Source organism: Staurois parvus, unplaced genomic scaffold (genome assembly GCF_062004578.1).
Source record: "Staurois parvus isolate SC_StPar_1 unplaced genomic scaffold, SC_StPar_1.0 ptg000167l, whole genome shotgun sequence".
Lineage (NCBI taxonomy): Eukaryota > Metazoa > Chordata > Amphibia > Anura > Ranidae > Staurois > Staurois parvus.
The window spans coordinates 1305713-1326290 of record NW_028317963.1 but is presented as its reverse complement, the minus strand read 5'-3'; the positions used below and the strand labels follow the sequence as shown (position 1 = coordinate 1326290).

At 44.3% G+C, this 20578-nt stretch overlaps 1 protein-coding gene across 8 annotated transcripts in view; it reads right to left on the bottom strand.

The window, feature by feature from the left end:
- Positions 1–20578, bottom strand: part of NFATC3 (nuclear factor of activated T cells 3) — a 619175-nt gene that overhangs the window by 98984 nt on the left and 499613 nt on the right. For 4 of the 8 annotated variants that reach the window (XM_089676351.1, XM_089676356.1, XM_089676357.1 and 1 more), the window contains one exon: positions 8761–8850. The exons of the other annotated variants lie outside the window; for them this stretch is intronic. In XM_089676351.1, coding sequence (XP_089532477.1) covers positions 8761–8850 — 90 coding nt within the window. The remainder of the gene's footprint in view (positions 1–8760; positions 8851–20578) is intronic. 8 annotated transcript variants of the gene reach the window in all.

Here is a 20578-nt window from a genome sequence, read left to right as displayed (position 1 = left end):
GTTTTATTTCTTTTTTTATTCTCACTTCTGTCTCCTGATCCTGAAGTAGCATCTCGTTTAATTTCCACATATTTATCTTTGTAAGGGACCGCCCGGCGGTACCACTAGCACTCCACTGATCGGATGTTCCCAGCGCACGGAGTCTAAGCCCCAGAGTACTTGTTCACCAGGGCCCCTGATGGTGGGGATGGACTTGGAGTACCCCAGGACCAGGTTGTGACTACTGAGGACACCCGTCAGTGGTAGGGGTATTCGCCAGGGGCTCCCACGGGAGAGTGCCAGGTATGAGGAGGTCTAAAGACCCCGTTGAGAGGGACGGATGGATGGATGGCTGAGCAAGTGCAAGGTCATACAAGCCGGGTCGGTAACTATGGGGACGGTGCGGTACAGAGCAGCGGGCAAAGAATAGTCGGGTCACATGCCAGGTCAGCAACAGCAGGTCAGATCCAATAGGGGGCATTCAGGAGAGAGGTCAGGCAAGCAAGGGTCAAGAACAGGAGAAAAGAGCAAGGTCAGGGCACAATCCGGGTCAGCAACTTACTACAACAGGTTCACAGATTCACAGGATACAAGGAGACCAAAAGGCACTGAATGACAGCTCAGGGCCGTTTAAATATCCCGCCCTGCGCTGTCATTGGTGCCAGGCGCGCGCCCGTGGTCACTACTGCGCATGCGCGAACCTGATTGCCGCGGTCGGCCAAGTCCCGGTGCCCGCGTACAGGGAGGTGTACTGCGCCTGCGCCGAGCGGCGGTCTCTGACATTGCCCCCCCCCCCTACGGGCAACCTCCGGATGCCCACCCGATCTCTCCACCACGGGTGATCACGAAGAAACTCCCGGACTAGTCTAGGTGCGTGGACATTATGAGCCGGTTCCCAGGAATTGTCCTCAGGACCATAGCCCTTCCACTTAATTAGGAATTGGGTCTGGCCCCCCCTTCTTCGGCACTTAAGGATCGTTTCCACCTCAAATTCCTCTTGTCCTTCGACCGTTATGGCCTCTGGGGGTCTGGATTCTCGTTCTGGGAAGGCATCTGGGATCACTGGCTTCAGCAGGGATACATGGAAGACTGGATGAATTCTGAACGTGTCCGGAAGGATAAGCTCAGATGCCACTTCGTTGACCATCCGCTTTACCTGAAAAGGCCCCACAAATTTAGGTCCCAATTTTTTCGAGGGACAAAGCATCTTTAAGTTGGTTGTGGCCAACCACACCTTCTGCCCAGGCCGCAACGCCAAATCCCCTCTTCGTTTCTTGTTAAACTCCTTCTTATTGTCCTCTTGGGCCCGAGAGATGGCTTCCTGGAGTAATTTGTTATTGGCGGAGAAGAAGGTCAACGCATCCTGCGTTGCTGGAACTGGGCATTCAGAGACCAAATCAGGGAGAAAGACAGGGTGAAACCCATAATTCGAAAAGAATGGGGACTGCCCCGTTGCCGAATGGCTTGCGTTGTTATAAGCGAACTCCACCAGGGGTAAGAGTGACAACCAATCATCCTGCAGGAAAGACGTGTAGCAACGCAAGTATTGCTCCAGGGTCTGGTTCGTCCTCTCGGTCTGACCGTTGGTCTGAGGGTGGAACGCGGAAGAGAGGGACAACTTGATGTCCAGGGCCTTGCACAGAGCCCTCCAAAACTTAGATGTAAACTGGACCCCTCGATCAGAGACGATGTCCTCAGGTACTCCATGAAGTCTAACGATCTCCCGGATAAATATTCGCGCCGTCTCGGCTGCTGACGGAGTCTTCCTTAGTGGCACGAAGTGAGCCATTTTGGATAGGCGATCAATGACCACCAGAATTGCTGTGTGGTCTTGCGACGGTGGGAGCTCGACTATAAAGTCCATCGCGATCTTCTGCCAAGGCCGTTCGGGAATCGGCAAAGGTCGCAACAGCCCCCAGGCTTTGCTCCTCGATGGTTTGCTCTTCTGGCAGATGGTACAGGATCTCACGTAGCGCTTGCAATCCTTAGCCATGTTTGGCCACCAAAACGAGCGCCGGAGAAGCTCCAGAGTCTTGATTGGGCCAAAGTGACCTGCCAGCGGGTGATCGTCGCAATGCCCCAAAACCAGGGTCCGGACTTCCTCAGGTACCACGATTGAATCTTCCTTCCACAGGAGTCCCCCCTTGTTCTGGAGGGATACCCCAACTGGGGTTGGTGTGGCCGTAGATGCTTCTATTAACTTGGAGCGAAGGTCCGTCTGGAGCGCCAAGAAGTTCTCTGAAGACAAGATAGTGTCGGGTACCAGTTCTTCTTCGGAGTCCTCATACATACGTGTCGGGCTTCGTATTTTTAGATCCGGGCCTGTAAGTAATGTGAAAATTAAATCTGGAAAAGAACAGAGCCCATCTTGCCTGCCGTGGGCGTAGACGCTTGGCAGTCCTCAGATATTCCAGATTCTTGTGGTCTGTGAAAATCAATATGGGGTGTGAGGCACCTTCCAGCAGGTACCTCCATTCCTCTAGCGCTGCTTTGATAGCCAGCAGCTCTCGATCACCGATATCGTAATTCTTCTCCGCTGAGGTGAGTTTCCTCGAGAAGAACGCTACGGGATGGAGTAACTCTTTGGTGCCTTTCCGCTGAGACAGGATGGATCCTACCGCATTCTCCGATGCATCTACTTCCAAGATGTAGAGCAGGGCCGCGTCCGGGTGGCCCAGGATGGGTGCCGAGGTAAATAGCTTTTTCAGAGCTTCGAAAGCTTTTTGAGCCTCCGGTGTCCATTTGAACCGGGTTCCAAGTTTGGTTAGTTGAGTAATGGGGGAGACCAGACCCGAGAAGTTCTTGATGAACTTCCGATAAAAGTTTGCGAACCCTATAAACCGTTGGACACCTTTTTTGTCCGTGGGTTCAGGCCAATCTAAAATTGCAGAGACCTTCTGGGGGTCCATCGCGACCCCCGCAGTGGAGATAATCAGGCCTAGAAACGTGATGCTAGATTGCTCAAAGCAACATTTCTCCGCCTTAGCATATAACCCATGCTGCCGCAACCGCCCCAATACTTTTGCCACATGTATCCTATGATCCTCTAGAGAGGGTGAAAAAATTAGTATGTCGTCCAAGTAGACGATAACGAAGACATCCAAAAAATCCCTGAAGATGTCGTTCACGAAATGTTGGAAGGTGGCTGGTGCATTGCACAGCCCAAATGGCATGACCAGGTATTCAAAGTTGCCAAACCGGGTACGGAAAGCCGTATTCCACTCGTCCCCCTCTCTTATGCGTACCAGGTTATAGGCCCCCCTTAAATCAAGCTTTGTGAATATAACCGCAGCCTTTAGGCTCTGAAACAGTTCTGGTACCAATGGCAATGGGTAACGATTTTTGATCGTGACCCTGTTCAGCTCCCGGTAGTCGATACAAGGTCTCAGGGTTTTGTCTTTTTTCTCCAAGAAGAAGATTCCCGCTCCTGCTGGAGAAGTGGAGGGGCGGATGAATCCCTTCTGGAGGCTGTCCTCGATATATTCCTTTAGGGCCCCCAATTCAAGCTCAGATAGGGGGAAAATACGCCCAAAAGGGATTTCAGAGCCTGGTAACAGGTCGATTGGACAGTCATACGGGCGGTGGGGGGGCAGCGTATCGGCTCCCCGCTTACTGAACACGTCCAGGAACCCATGATAGGCTGCGGGAATAACCTGTTTCAAATCGGAGTCTCCTTCGGAGCAAAGGAGAACTCGGGGCCCGAAGTGCAACAATGTTCCCGACAGTATGGGGAAGGGAACGAGATTGATCCGGTTTCCCAGTCAATCTGGGGGTTGTGGGCCCGTAACCATGGGAGCCCCAGAAAGACTGAGAAAAGAGGTGATGCAATAGCGTCCAGGCGGAGGAACTCCTGGTGCTGGTAGGCAATGATAGTGGCAATGGGGGGAGTTTCCTGATTAACTACCCCCGATTTTATCTGGGAACCATCGGCCAAAAAGATGTTGAAGCCCTTCTGTCTGTGTTGGAGAGGGATACCCTGCTGGTGAGCAAACTCTAAATCCAGGAAACAGCTGAATCAACTATGGCTGTCACCTCCACGGTCTTTTCTGGAAGCTGAAAGGAGAGGGGCACTACTAAGTATTGCGAAGGACAGGTATTGCTAATAGACAAGGAAGAAAAACGGGTGCACTTACTCATTTTCTGAGGGCAGGATCGCACCATATGACCAGCTTCACCGCAGTAAAGGCAGAGGTTCTGGACTCGTCTGCGCTGGCGTTCCTCCGGTGATAATTTAGGCCGTGCCAGACCTAGCTGCATAGGTTCCGGAACATCTCCTGGTGGTGGGTTCTGGATGCTTTGTCGGGTTGGTGGGCTGGGGCCTAGGAATGGACCCCAGGTATTTCCGCGACCCTGGCCGGACCTCTCAAGCCTGCGTTCCCGCAGTCTTCGGTCAATCTTAATTGTCAGGGCAATAAGGTCTTCTAGAGACTCGGGAACCTCCACCCGGGCCAGCTCATCTTTCAAGGGATCGGAGAGCCCCATACGGAACTGGTGCAATAGAGCGAACTCGTTCCAGCGTGTGTCCCCCATCCACCGCCTGAAATCAGAGGCGTATTCCTCTGCCGCCCGCCGGCCCTGTCGGAGCGCATATAAGGTCGCTTCGGCAGAGGCTGCCCGCTGTGGGTCATCATACAAGATGGCCATTGCTTCAAAAAAACTATTGACCGATCCCAGATGAGGATCATTGTTTCCCCTTAGCCGGTGGGCCCAATCCTGGGGTTCACCCTGTAATAGTGAAATAATGAATCCTACCTTCACATTTTCGGTCAAGAAGGTACGGGGTTGTAGCTCAAAGAACAAGAGACAGAAATCACTGAATGACCGGAAGCGTGTGCGGTCCCCGTGAAAACGCTCCGGTAAGGGTACTCGGGGTTCCGCCATAGGGAGCGGGGCGGAAGCCCCTGAGACTGGCTCCTGAGCTACCAGGGCCGGGGGTGCAGAAACCGGGGCCTGTGGGGCAGGGTCAGAAATAGAGCCAGTCTGGAGGCGATTCTCCAGCTGCATGCATCTGTCCTGCAGGGCCGTTACGGCCTGCGTCAAATTAGCTAGGTGCCTGCAAATTTCCTCTAGCGGGGAGGGCCCTCCTCTAGGCTCAGTCATGGCCTTTTGGTACTGTAAGGGACCGCCCGGCGGTACCACTAGCACTCCACTGATCGGATGTTCCCAGCGCACGGAGTCTAAGCCCCAGAGTACTTGTTCACCAGGGCCCCTGATGGTGGGGATGGACTTGGAGTACCCCAGGACCAGGTCATGACTACTGAGGACACCCGTCAGTGGTAGGGGTATTCGCCAGGGGCTCCCACGGGTGAGAGCCAGGTATGAGGAGGTCTGGAGACCCCGTTGAGAGGGATGGATGGATGGCTGAGCAAGTGCAAGGTCATACAAGCCGGGTCGGTAACTATGGGGACGGTGCGGTACAGAGCAGCGGGCAAAGAATAGTCGGGTCACACGCCAGGTCAGCAACAGCAGGTCAGATCCAATAGGGGGCATTCAGGAGAGAGGTCAGGCAAGCAAGTGTCAAGAACAGTAGAAAAGAGCAAGGTCAGGGCACAATCCGGGTCAGCAACTTACTACAACAGGTTCACAGGATACAAGGAGACCAAAAGGCACTGAATGACAGCTCAGGGCCGTTTAAATATCCCGCCCTGCGCTGTCATTGGTGCCAGGCGCACGCCCGTGGTCACTACTGCGCATGCGCGAACCTGATTGCCGGGGTCTGCCAAGTCCCGGTGCCCGCGTACAGGGAGGTGTACTGCGCCTGCGCCGAGCCCAGCGGCGCGGCGATCTCCGACAATCTTATTCTGCTCTCTCCCCTATGATAGCTGCATTGTCCGATATTGTTGTAACTTCTATGTTTACTTTAACCAAGGACTCCAAGGCCCTGATTTAGTAAGAATTGAGTCTACCAGCAGACGCTGAACATTCTGGCAGACTCTATTCAATCAATCAAGCCTGTCAGTCTTCAGAAAGGCGTCTAGCCAACTCCTTGAAAAGCGTCTACTTTGTAGACTTTTCCTCTTAGTAAATACAGAATCGCGCCTGGCACATTTCTAGATGCAATGCCATATATGTTCGCTAGGTGGCGCACAACCGCGGGCTTTATCCCGTTGCCGGTTTTCTGTTTGCATATGAGAATACTTATAATGTAAAATAAAAAGTACACCTATATTTATTTATTTATTTTTTGGGTTGCTGTTTCTCCAAAATGATCAGACAACTAATGCATTTCCTAATGAATGTCATACATTCTATTTTCAATTGTCAAAATTTTCACACTTATATCTCAAATAATTGGGAATGTCTAGTTATAAGTTCCCAATATAATGATATATCTTCCTTCTCTTTAATCATGTAACTATTCCATGTTAAAGTAATAGTCCAGCGCTATAAATACATGTGATCAATCATAAACGCATGTAAAATCAAAAAAGTGCAAATAAGTGCAATAATGATGTAAACTGGTAAATGCTGCTAAAAAAACAGTTCATATAATTATTCATGAATAATGTTAATGTAATATGTTAAAGTAATAGTGCAGCGATATAAATGCATGTTAACAATCATAAATGCATGTAAAGTCAACAAAGTGCAATAATCATGTAAGGTGGTAAATGGTGCTAATGGTCCTTCGTGTGAGAGTGCCAACTCAGAGAGTGCTTATGAATGGCACGTGTGGTTTATCCGTGACGAACAGTAGTGCATGAACTCGTGAAAGGTAATCCACTCTTGGGACGGGTGTACACTCACCAGAACAAAAGTATTAATGCGCATGGGTTATACACATCACACATCTGTGGGTGCAGCGGTATGCTAGCAGCTATGGGATCCAGCTCCATCCATCCATCAGGGTGGGTGCCAAAATGGTCCTGTGGAGGAATTAGCTCAGCCACAGGAGCCAGAAAGGTGCTTAATAGTGTAGTACTTGGTCACAAGTAACAATTTAAAATAACCACGTGGAGTAATAAAAATAATAGCAAAGTGAGTATCAAGATGGCGGACGCTCCTCAATAGTGGTGGCTTGGCGTAAGCAATAGGGCTCCACCCAATGCATTTCGTGTACCAACAAGTCTTCAGGGGCACACCAATAGGACGTGTTGGTACACGAAATGCATTGAGTGGAGCCCTATTGCTGACGCCACGCCACCGAAATTGAGGAGCGGCCGCCATCTTGGTACTCACTTTGCTATAATAAACTCCACGTGGATATTTTAAATTGTTATTCGTGACCATTATAATAAAGTACTACACTATTAAGCACCTTTCTGGCTCCTGTGGCTGAACTAATTCCTCCCCAGGACCATTTTGGCACCCACCCTGATGGATGGATGCATGGATGGATGGAGCTGGATGAATAACTGGAAGGACATTCCATTATTCAGGAACATTTTTTAGCGCCATTTACCAGTTTACATCATTATTGCACTTTGTTGACTTTACATGCATTTATGATTGTTAACATGCATTTATAGCTCTACACTATTACTTTAACATATTACTTAAACATTATTCAGGAATGATTATATGAACTTTTTTTTAGCACCATTTACCAGTTTATATCATTATTGCACTTTTTTGATTTTACATGTGTTTATGATTGATAACATGCATTTATAGCACTGCACTATTATTTTAACATATTTCTATTCTGGGACTATTGCCAATACCCTGAGTGTTAGCTGCTACCTTCATATCTATACCTAGAGTTATATTTCTCTTGTGTAATACCATTTTAGTAGCCTATATAATTTTACCAGCACTCGCTTTATCATTATTTTTAAACAATGTAACTATTCTACATTGCAGCTCAAATTCTGTCACCTACAGTGGCTTAAGTGGTTAGAACTCAGAACTTACAGCACGTGGGTCATGGGTTCAAATCCCAGTCATGGCTGCACCTGTCTGCATCCCAGTTTGCATGCTTTCTCTGCACGGGTCTGTTTCTGCCAACACTCCAAAGACATGATGTTAGGTTAATTGGGCCTAGTATATGTCTGAGTTTCTGGTCTTAGATTGTAAGCTCCTTGATATTTGTGAATACCCAAAATATGGAGATCAGTTTCCAGGGTTCTGTCAGTGCCAGTAATATTGATCAATCAATTAAGATTTTGGCTACTGACTAGAAAGTGGAAAGGGAGTGAATCTTACCTGCGTCCTGTTCTTCTGACAAGTTTGAAAGTTTCAATTTTCCTTCTGTTTATATTTCATTACAACTTTGTTTATCTTCTCTAAGGATACGTTCACACTAGCTTTGTCAACAGGTGTCAAGCGTTTGGGAAGCATTTTTTACGCTTCTCAAATGCCTATGAAAATTCTGCACATGGCAGCACACAGTGCTGTTCACACTGAAGCGTTAGCATTGTGTCACGGCAAAACTGGTGCCTCATGTCGAGTCAGGAGGAGTTGAAGCCTCCCATTCAAGTCTATGGTACCACTCCTCAAATGCCTGGCAGACGTTTGCGGTGTGGTTGCGAGGCGTTTTCGGAGCGTTAATACCATTTAACTTCATTACAGGCATTTGTGGTGCAGTTTTAACGCTTGGCAAATGCTTATCACATGCCTCAAAACCACACATAGGGCGTTTGGGGAACGTTAAAAATGCTTCCCAAACACCTGTCAAACGCTATAGAGCCGTTTGGCAAGAGTTAGAAATAAAGTCAAGTGTGAACGAGCCCTTAACCTGCCTGGCGGTATTCCCGAGCGTAGCTCGGGGTAAAGTTTCAGTACCGAGCTACACTCGGGCTTACCATGCAGCATTGCATAGGGAGTCCCTGCAGCGCTTACCTTGTCCTTCGCTCCCGTCATGTGTCCCCTGCAGCGTCCCCGGCCATCTCCTCCGGTCGATGCAGGCATCCGGCTTCTGTGTTCCGGTCCCTTTGATGTCGGGACGTACCGGTGCCGGAACCGGAGGCAAATTTGAGATTTAAAAAAAAATGTCATTTTTTAAAAAATTATTATTACATAGTAAAACATTGCTGTTTCAAAACATTTCACATACATTTTGTCCCTACTGCTTTGCCCTGTCCCCTGCCTGCATTTTGACTGTTCTTTCTGCTTGGAAACTTAGAAAAGTCCATGGCGTCCAAAAAACGTCCCTTTATGTCAAAAGCGGTTTTAGACCAGCTAGAGAACAGCGATCGTAAATCAAAACCACTTGCAGAATTTAGTGATGATTTGTGGAGAAATTCGTCATCAGACACTGAAAACGATTCTGCGACTTTGCTCAGCGATGTGCGAACTTGGCACTATATTTCAAATTTCAGTGTTTTTGGTTTGATTATATTATTTAATTAAATGTATTATTATTATATTATTATTTTTTATGATTATTTAATAAATTATAATTTATGATTTTGTGTTTCAAGTTTTATCATATCCGGAATGTTTACTAGTCTCTTGTTCGGACAGATTTTAGTGAGTTATTCCTAAATTACAGGCCTACAATAAAAAAAAAATACATATTTCCATGCAAAAAAATGGTACCGCTTTCAGCACCAAAAATCTGAAATAATCATACCGCTAGAGAGGTTAAACCTCTCTCCTTAAACAACTTGACCCCCTCCCCCACCCCCCCCATCATCACCTGTCTATCTACAAATCTATGTATCACCGCCTCACACTTTATTTAAATATTTATTTACTGATCAAGTTAATGTGTCTCATTTACTATCACCTACAGCTCAGATCTCGCATTATTATATGATTCCTGATTGTATCTCACCACTAGTCTGATTGAATTCACAATTCCTGCTCAGTCCCGTTCCCTTACCTATAATAACCTTTAGGGCCAGTTCACACTACATGTGTTTCAGTTGCTTTTTTTTGCATCCAAAACGCACAGAAAAAAGGTTATATGGTTGTCAATGTCATAGTTCACATCAGCACTTGCAGTTCCAGTGCGTTGCAAGTACTGCCAAAAAAGTCAAACAGGCTGCATTGTTTATGCATAAAACTGTACTGGAACGTGGTAAAACGCCCTGGAATGCATGAAAACGCACATGTCCCTAATTAAATTTAAGAAAAAGAGAGGGGAAAAAAATTAACTGGAATGCATAAAAAAATGCTCTGGAACACGTTAAACATGCATCAAAAAAGTGCATGCAAAAACGCATCTGGAACACATCTAGACTGTGTTTCTATACTGTAAACTGGCCCTTAGGACTTGTTCACACCATTTGTGGTGCAGAAACACATGCAAGAGCACTTTTTCTCCAGCACATCAAAGAAATGCAATGCCCTCTGCAGATGTGCGCAGGTACCATGATGAAAACTTAATTGCACCTCCACACGTCTAGTAAACACAGACGCATTTACAGCCACCAAAACGCATGGCACCACACTACTGTGCGGTTAGGTGCAACACACTTTTACAATAATATGCCTGCAGTATTTTTGCATGTTCCCACACGTTGGGCAGCAAATTAATGAGCTGAGGAAAAAAAAAAGTAAAAAATGCCCCATTCACACAAGACCTCTGGCCTATACAGCATGAACAAGGGGGTTGTTCATGTGGCTGAAGCCACCTGTTACACTATGGGGACACAGCAGCTGTATGAACACAGGTTTTAATCTGACAGGTGTGAAGGTGTGGGGAAGTGCCCTGAATGCTCACTGTCTGTGTTCAGGGCTTTACACCTGCACCCATATGCTTTTCAAATTATGACCTGCAGCATTTCCATAGTGTAACAAAGGTTGCCTGCAAACGGCGACAGCCACAAAAACAAACAACTGATTCATACTCTACAGGCCACAGCACCCATGTGAATGAACCCCAAGAGCTCAATTACACACACAGCTTTATTTATGAACTCAGTACAGTTTTATCATTTAGATTTCACAGGAATATGGTTGGGATTGTGTCCATTAATAATGTTTTTAGTGTATTTTTACCATAAATATAATTTGGATATTTTCTCTGGCGGTGGGAGGCTGTCAGGTATGCTGTACGGGGCCCTGTGATATCCAACAGTGGCCCTGGGTGTATGCTTATGTCTGTGCCACCTGTGTAGTTAGGAAGAAAATAACTACTTCTATGGAATACCTTGAACCTCTGCTATGTACCTCAATGGATCTAGGAATTGGACATGTTTGCAACTGAAAATACAATTATCAGTAATGTTTCCCCGGCAAATAAGGATCAGCTCCTTGGTGGAGAACAGCGATTTCGTCATGTCCAGATGTGGTCTGGAATTCCACAAAGCTAAAAAATGGACTTGCAAATTACCACTAAACTCTCACACTACACTCCCATCCACTAACACTCCCCACTACCACTTCTGGGTGTGTGTGTATTTCTGGTATGACAGCTGCTCTAGCGCCTCCAACAGCCGTCTTGGCGTTTATTTGTGCACCATAGCAATTTTCCATGCGGCTCAATTGTGTATATGACATTCGCAAATATATGTTTGCAGTTCTATTGTGGATTTGGCATTGGTGAATGTATGTTTGCAGCTCTACTGTGTATATGACATTCGCAAATATATGTTTGCAGTTCTATTGTGTATACGACATTGGTGAATACAGGTGAAACTCGAAAAATTAGAATATCGTGCAAAAGTTAATTTATTTCAGTAATGCAAATTCAAATTTTTCGAGTTTCACCTGTATATGTTTGCAGCCCCTACTGTGTATATGACATTGGTGAATGTATGTTTGCGGCTCTACTGTGTATATGACATTGGCGAATATATATTTGCTGGTAAAAGCCCAAAGTCAACATAAATTGGGGACATAATTTATTACTGTTAAGAGGATTGCAGAAAAAGAATAGCTAGCTGCACAATGAACATGACCTATTCATTGGTACATAACATGGTCTTGCGGTGCAATAGGGGGCTTTTGGTTTGTTAGTTTTGACATAGTTGCATATGTGCACTCTAACAAGGAAGATTTGGGCATATGATATAGCTAGCAAAAATAATTGTTAGGGGTGCTAGTACTTTCAACTAGAACATGAAATAATCCCCCCAAAAAATACATAGTCCAAATGTTTATTGATCAAATACACATTCCACATTTATTTGGACAGCAACAACAAGTAGGTACATTCAATTTCTTGGTGAAAAAAAAAAAAGCAGGATTGATGTTGCTAAAATAGAACAGACCTGCTCATAAGAGCTTACAATCTAAAAGATTATACTTCTAATGAACTGTGCTTTCACAGGTTACAGCAGGAAAAAACAGTTAATATGAATCACGTAGTAGGCTTATCTATCCACAAAACAGGCTGCAGATCAAAATGTCTATATCAAAATACATACCTGCCAAAATAAAACATCTCCCACCGCCCCAAATCCCCCACACATACATTTCTCATCAGGTTTGTCTGAAAACTGCATTTCAGTCTAAATAAAGCAAACTATAGCCAAGTGCAGATTTGTAAGAGCAGAGCAATTAATATGTGTTAGGATTACAAAGCAAAGATAATAAACACACCTTAGAAGGAAAAAAATGCAAAACATTTACAGCCCACATCCAAATACAGCGTGAGTGTGGCCTGGGACAATTCACCACAATATCTCTTCCTCCCCAAACCACCACAGGCAAGGACTTGCAGAAAATAAATAAATCACCCCCTACTGCAACCGAAAGTTTTTGCACCCGATTAATTCTCTTCCCACCTGCGTTAACCCTTGGTATACAGGCCTCACAAATCAGAGTCAGAAAGAAAGCCACAGCGAAGTGTACCTGTGCAGCATACAACAGAACATTGAACAGGAATGTGAAAGGGAACCCCATGGCAGGGGTGGACTGACCATTCAAGCACTCGGGCACTGCCCGAGGGCCCAGGGTCAGTAGGGGGCCCCATGAAATGCCCCTGGTACCTTTTATAGGCTTTTTTGGGTGTGCTTTGAGTGTGGGCAAGGACACAGGGGCCCCATGAGTTGTCAGTCCGCCCCTGCCCCATGGCAATATTTATTGGCACTATGGGCACAATTCACTCCAGATTATCGCATGAGTTAAGGCAGTCACATGACCACATCTCGCATGCAATACTGAAAATGTCAATTTACCTTTGCTAGTATGCGGCATTTCCCATAAATCAAACATAAAAAGACCTTACACCCTGATCACATCAAAGCCGATTTGGAAATCATGTGACTTACATTGAAGTTGCCGATTTCCTTGTGATTTGCAAGACATCTGACACAGATGTCTATGCAAATCGCCACAAAAGTAGTACATTTGCAAGTCGCATGTCATGCAAATTGCATGCCAAGTAGCACTCGATGTGACCGCTATTAGAGCGCTCATATTGGTGTGGTATGCAGGATTTCCCATAAATTGGAAAAACACTCAGGAAATCAAACATAAAAAGGCCTTACACCCCGGTCACATCAAAGCAGATTTAGAAATTGTGCGACGTACAGTGAAGATGCCGATTTCCTTGCGATTTGCAAGACATCTGACATACAGTTGTGTCCAAAATTATTCAACCCCCACTGAAATTGAGTGTTTTGGCCAGTTTGACATTGCTTTTGATCATTCAGTCATCTTGCTTACATTTACATTAAAGAGGCACTTGTAGGTCAGACAAATATAACATAACAGTTATAATGAAATAACCACAAATGTCTTTTCTGTGCTCACAGCATTATCAGTTTTATTCAACCCCCAAGTGACATTCAATCTTAGTACTTAGTACAGCATCCTTTTACAGTTATAACAGCTTTTAAACGTGAAGCATAGCTTGACACAAGTGTCTTGCAGCGATCTACGGGTATCTTCGCCCATTCTTCATGGGCAAAGGACTCCAGTTCAGTCACATTCTTAGGCTTGCGCACTGCAACTGCTTTCTTTAAGTCCCACCAGAGGTTCTCAATCGGATTTAAGTCTGGTGACTGCGATGGCCACTCCAAAATGTTCCAGCCTTTCCTCTGCAACCATGCTCTAGTGGACTTGGAGGTATGCTTGGGATCATTGTCCTGTTGAAAGGTCCAACGTCTCCCAAGCCTCAGGTGTGTGACGGACTGCATCACGTTTCCATCCAATATCTCCTGGTACTGAAGAGAATTCATGGTACCTTGCACACGCTGAAGCTTCCCTGTACCTGCAGAAGCAAAACAGCCCCAAAGCATGATTGACCCTCCACCATGCTTCACAGTAGGCAAGGTGTTCTTTTCATCATAGGCCTTGTTCTTCCTCCTCCAAACATAGCGTTGATCCATGGGCCCAAACAGTTCTAATTTTGTTTCATCAGTCCACAGAACACTATCCCACAACTTTTGTGGTTTGTCCACATGGCTTTTGGCATACTGCAGTCGACTCTTCTTATTCTTTGGAGACAGCAAGGGGGTACGCCTGGGAGTTCTGGCACGGAGGCCTTCATTACGCAGTGTGCGTCTTATTGTCTGGGCTGAAACTTCTGTACCCACATCTGACAAATCTTTTCTCAGTTCCTCAGCAGTCACACGGGGACTTCTCTCCACTCTACGCTTCAGGTAGCGCACAGCAGTCGAAGTCAGCATCTTCTTTCTGCCACGACCAGGTAGCGTTTCAACAGTGCCCTTTGCCTTGAATTTGCGAATGATGCTTCCTAAGGTGTCTCTTGGTATGTTTAACATCTTTGCAATCTTCTTATAGCCATTGCCCTTCCTGTGAAGAGAAATCACCTCTTCTCTTGTCTTCCTGGACCATTCTCTTGCCTTCACCATGTTTGTAACCACACCAGTAAATGTCTAGAAGGAGCTGAGTATCACAGTCATTTTAAAGCTGCCTAATTGGTGCTTATTATGCTTGATTGCTGCTCGGTGACATCCACAGGTGTTTTCAATACCTGATGGAAAGCACCTGTATGAACCTCTGTTCTTCAGAGTGGTAGTCTTTAAGGGGTTGAATAATTGTGGCAATGAAGAAACCACATAAGAACCATTTACTACTGTATTACATAAACAATTGATGTCATTTTAGTTGCATTTGGGTAGTTACAACGTCCTTGTAGGATTTGATTCTGAATACAATTCCAAATGTACACTATAGTCCCTAAACCCCTTTACAGCATTGGGGGTTGAATAATTTTGGACACAACTGTAGATATCTATGCAAATCGCCACAAAAGTAGTACATGTACTACTTTATAAATCGGTGTCGAAAATGCACCCATGTGACTGCTTTAATAGCAGACAATAGGGTGTGACTTGGCATACGATTTGCAAGTCGCATGTCATGCAAATCACATGCCAAGCCGCACTCAATGTGACCGCTATTAGAGCGTTCATATTGGTGTGGTTCAAACTTATTCGGAGCCGGAACAATTTCTAAAGTAATGAATACACTACTTTTCATACGATTTGCAGAGAGATCTGTGTCAGATGTCTTGCAAATCACACTTTAAATCAGCATATCCCCCGACTTTGAAATCATGTGACTTCACTGTAAGTCACATGATGTGACCGTAGTGTAAGTCGCACCACTTCAAAATCCGCTTTGATGTGACCGGGGTGACCCCCAGTCACAGCGGGTGCAACTTGGCGTGCGATTTGCATGCTAGGCAACTTGCAAATCGCAGGCCAAGTCGCACCCTATTGTCCACTATAGGCTCCATTCACATCCAATCTGATTTCGAAATCGTGGACTTCATTGTAAGTTGCCCAATTTCCAAATCGGATTAGATGTGATTGTGGTGTTAGCCCCTGGGTTACATCGGGTGCAATTTGGCATGCGATTTGCAAGTCACAGGGCATGCAAATCGCATGCCAAGTCGCATCCAGGGTGCACGATTTCAGGTGCGATTTGGGAATTGAAATTGTATCTGATATTGGATCTAATAAATGTGGATGTGAGTGTCTTAACGTAAGTGATTTGCTGCAGCACAATTTCAAAAGTAGTTCTTGTCTAACTTTTTCTGCATTATGTAGCGATTTCACATATAGACTACAATAGAAATCACAATGCAAAATACATTTGAAAACGCAATAACTCATTGGTAAATCTACAGAAAACATGGTGAAATTGCCAACAAAAAGCACAATTTTAAATCGCATCTAGTGTGAACCAAGCAGGCGATTCAACAAAGGAAATAAATCTTTGAAGGCATGTGGTATCTGCATGCTCGGATAAGGGTCTGTTATGGATTTGGGGGGGGACTCCATGCCATTATTTTATTAACTTTTTTTTTAAATCCTTTTCACTCTCTCTCAGCTCAACAAACCTTCCCAAGGGGGTGGAGTGCAAACCAGCATTATCAAATCAATCATTAGTCGAGGCCCTTATCTCATCCCATCGTTTGACATTCACATAAGGTGCAGCTTTAAAGGTGTTTGAACAGACAAGGTCTCATTCTAATTCACATGCTAGGGATCATTTAGACAGAAAGCAAAGATGCTGCCACCAGCACATGTATGTTAGGGTTATCGCCCAGGGAGATCATGGAAATTAATTGCCGTGCTTGGGATTCAAACCGACAACCCTAGTGCTGTGAGGCAGCAATGCTAACCACTCATCCATGGAGCTGTAACACTAATCCAGCCTGTATTTCTGTGGTGTGAATCAACCCTAAGTCCCTGTGCAAGGTCAGTGTAACTAGCCAGATATCTCAAATGTGACACAAATGTTGTACTATGTTGCCAATTCAGATGTATGTTGGTTCTATGTATCCCAATACAAAGTATTGCAATACTAATACAGGCGTACCTTGGTTTACCAACGCCTCGGTTAACGTAATCTTTGGTTTACGAATGAAAATCCATTGAAAATAATGCCTCAGATTACACAATTGTTAATTTTTTTCGCAATACAAAGTGTATGTTGACACTGATTTTTAAATGCAAACGCACCCTCGTCCAGTATAGATTTGTTATTTGCCAAAGATGATGATTTACAATAAGGGCTTAGTTCAATAGGAAATAGCGTGTACACTGACAAATATTCACTGCCCTAATAGAAATCCAATGGCCTATCGAGAAGGCTCCTGGATTTTAAAGTGGACAAATTAATTGTGGCAGGGGATTTTAATTTTTGCATGGATCATCAGATTGACACGACGCTGCACGTGCAGAGAGAGGGAGGTAGATGTCTGAAAGCTATGCGAAGAATGTTATATCAGTATAACATCCTAGAGATAGACTATACGTTCTACTCTCCAGCACATGCAATGTATTCTAGATTAGATTATATATTGTTGGAACATAGACACTTGGGCCCTGATTTACTTTTGTGCCTAGGCGCATTTCCATGGGCTAACATCTACTACTCTGAGCTATACAAAGAGGCACTGTAGTTTGATCATAAGCCTATCAGCTTGAATATATAATCTCTGTTAAGGAAATGGAGTTACCCCATGGACAAAACTAATTAGATAGTATAATCTCTCTTGCTACAGATATGTAATACGGGTAAACTCATCCACGGGCTTAAATGTCAGCCTCTCATGGATAAGCCCCATACGCCACCATAGCCACCAAAAATACCTCATTGTCTTGAGGAATGCAAATGATGCACTGTAAAATGCAGTACAGACCTCTCCATAAAAATGGGGGAGAGGTGAATACCATGTGCATTCAAAATGTGCTCCCACAGAAAGACCCTAAGGAAAAAAAAAAGCTGTACATGTTTTGCTCCAGAAAACAGAGCTTCGTCAGGGCTATAAGGAATTAAAATGGCTGGAAGTTGTGCTCGGGTGCACATGTTGGCAAAATGGCAACTATCGTTTGTTTCACCTCTTTATATAGAGATGGCCATTAAAATGGCCCCTGCACATGCTCAGTTCCTCAACAGACACCATCTTGTGGGCAAAAAAACCCACCACAGCAGCATATCAGTCCACAACACAATAGACACTGCTGGTGCTCTCAAACACTGTTTATGCCCCAAAATTACAGTTCATACCATTTATATAGCATTTATGGAGCAAAATCAAACAAAAAAGCACAGAATCTCTAATCACACACAAAAGGAAGGAAAGTAAATCCTTCATTTAAACCATAAGGTGCCCTTGAGCCTAAATGGAAAATCCATTTTGCTTCAATTTTCAAAAGACATTTATCTAGGTCTCCTTTTCTAGGACCCAGATCATATTTGTCAATAATCCAAAAGTCTAAGAGTGGCCTATCATGTTTTTGTACTGGTCTGTCCTTGTTTCGAGCAATATCGTTCACATGTGCAAGAACTCGTCTCCTAAAGGGGCAAATAGTTTTTCCTACATATATTAGGGGGCTCTCATAAATTGACCAGTAGGAATTCCTCTTTTCATAGCTGCTGGCCTGGTACATTGGGGAAGTTCACCAGGTAAATATTCACCAGGTAAATATTCAATCAATGAGGGCAGATTTTCAACATCATAAAGAGATATTGGAACATTTTGCATCAGGACAATTATCCTATCTAAATACCCCAAGATAACCTACAGATGGGTTAGGAATTTGACAGACATTTTAGTACATAGTCATCTAGAAAAAACATCAATGAAACACACCTGGCTACCTGAGAAACCAAAAGGTAGTTTCTGGTGTGGTCACTGTAAGGCATGTACTTTCTTGAGCAATACCAAGGAGTTTGTTAACCCTAAAAATGGGGAGATTATTAAAATAAGATATACCTATAACTGCAGCACAAAGGGGGTGATTTATGCTTTAAAATGCCCATGCCCCCTAATATATGTAGGAAAACAAATTTGCCACTTTAGGAGACGAGTTCTTGCACATGTGAACGATATTGCTCGAAACAAGGACAGACCAGTAAAAAACATGATGGTAAGGCTGACCTCTTAGACTTTTGGATTATTGACCTAGATAAATGTCTTTTGAATCTTGAAGGAAAATGGATTTTCCGTTTAGGCTCAAAGGCACCTTATGGTTTAAATTAAGGATTTACCTTCCTTCCTTTTGTGTGTGATTAGGGATTCTGTGCTTTTTTGTTTGATTTTGCTCCATAAATACTATATAATGGTATGAACTGCAATTTTGGTCCTGGGGCATTAACAGTGTTTGAGAGCACCAGCAGAGTATATTGTGTTGTGGACTGATGTGCTGCTGTGGTGTTGTTTTTTGTCCACAAATGGCATTTGTTGAGGTACTGAGCATGTGCAGTTTTTTGTCTGCAAGATGGTGTCTGTTGAGGAACTGAGCATGTGCGGGGAGATCTATATATAGAGGTGAAACAAATGCCATTTTGCCACCATGTACAGCTGAGCACAACTTCTAGCCACTATGTGACCTATTTTAATTCTTTATACTCCTGACAAAGCTCTGTTTTCTGGAGTGAAACATGAAGAGTTTCTTTTTTTTCTTTGAGTCTTTCTTTGGGAGCACTTTTTGAACGCACATGGTATTTACTCCTCTCCCCCCTTTTTTTGGAGAGGTCTGTACTGCGTTTTACAGTGCATCATTTGCATTCCTCAAGACAGTGAGGTATTTTTGGTGGATTATGGTGACGTATATGGTTCATCCATGAGAGGCTGACATTTAAGCCCGTGGATGAGTGTACCGTATTACATATCTGCAGCAAGATAGATTACACTATCTAATTAGTTTTGTCCATGGGGTAACTCCATTTCCTTAACAGAGATTATATATTCAAGTTGATAGGCGTATGATCAAACTACAGTGCCTCTTTGTATGCCGTCACTTCATCTAAAACGGTATGGTATTTGATTTGCTCTGGTATTAATCATTTGGATGTAAGGTAAATAATTGCAATGGTATCCAGTTATATTATTGTGCGCCGTACATTCTACTCCAATAGGCATTAATTACAGCTGAGCATAATTTTTTTATATTTGCATAAAGGTTATATTTTAGATTCATCAATTGGTCAGATGGTGCATAGGGAAACGCACCCTCGTCCAGTATTGATTTTTTTTACACTCTATTTCCTGTAATCTCCCCTTCAGGAACAGAAAACGCCCTTCAGGATCCTCCCATTTATCTTCCAACTTAAATCTTTAGCTATACCAATTGCCAGTCCTTTAGCACGCTTAGTTGACTTCACATTTGTTTCCTATAATAAATGAGTCTCCTGTAAAAATGCTATTGCAATAGATCGCTGTTGTAATTCTCTAAGGATCCTATACCTTTTCTCTGGACTATTTAGTCCCTTAACATTATAGGTCATAAAACTAAACTCCATGTGTGTGTATGTGTGTGTATATATATATAAAAAATTTATTTATTTTTCCTTCCACTCCTTCTTCCTTTCCCTCTCCCTCCACCTAAATTCTTCCCAGCGAGAGTACCATTATCCATTCGAAGGGACACGGGGCTATCCCCTACATAATTCTTCCTCCCCTTCCATCCTCCCCTACTCCCCCTGGGCTCTTAACTTGCCTTTAAATCGTCTGTGGTCAGAGAGAAAAAAAAAAAAAAAAAAAGTCAACTACGGGCTTCCAAAAATTTCCCTCCCATTCCTCCTCCTCTTCCCCACTTTATCTCTGGTGCATTTTCCTTTTGAGGGCCACCTGCCAACTCTCATTTTCTGATCCCCGGTTCTCTTTTGCCCCTTCCTCCCATCCTGGGATATCTATTATCTGTAAATCGAGTCTCTCACAAAAGTCTCTTAAGTCTTCCAGAAATCTCAGTCTTGCAGAACTGTCTTTCTATCCGATTAGGCATGCTAGAAACCCCCAATTGTATCGTACGTTTTGCTTTCTCATCTGTTTCAGTAATGG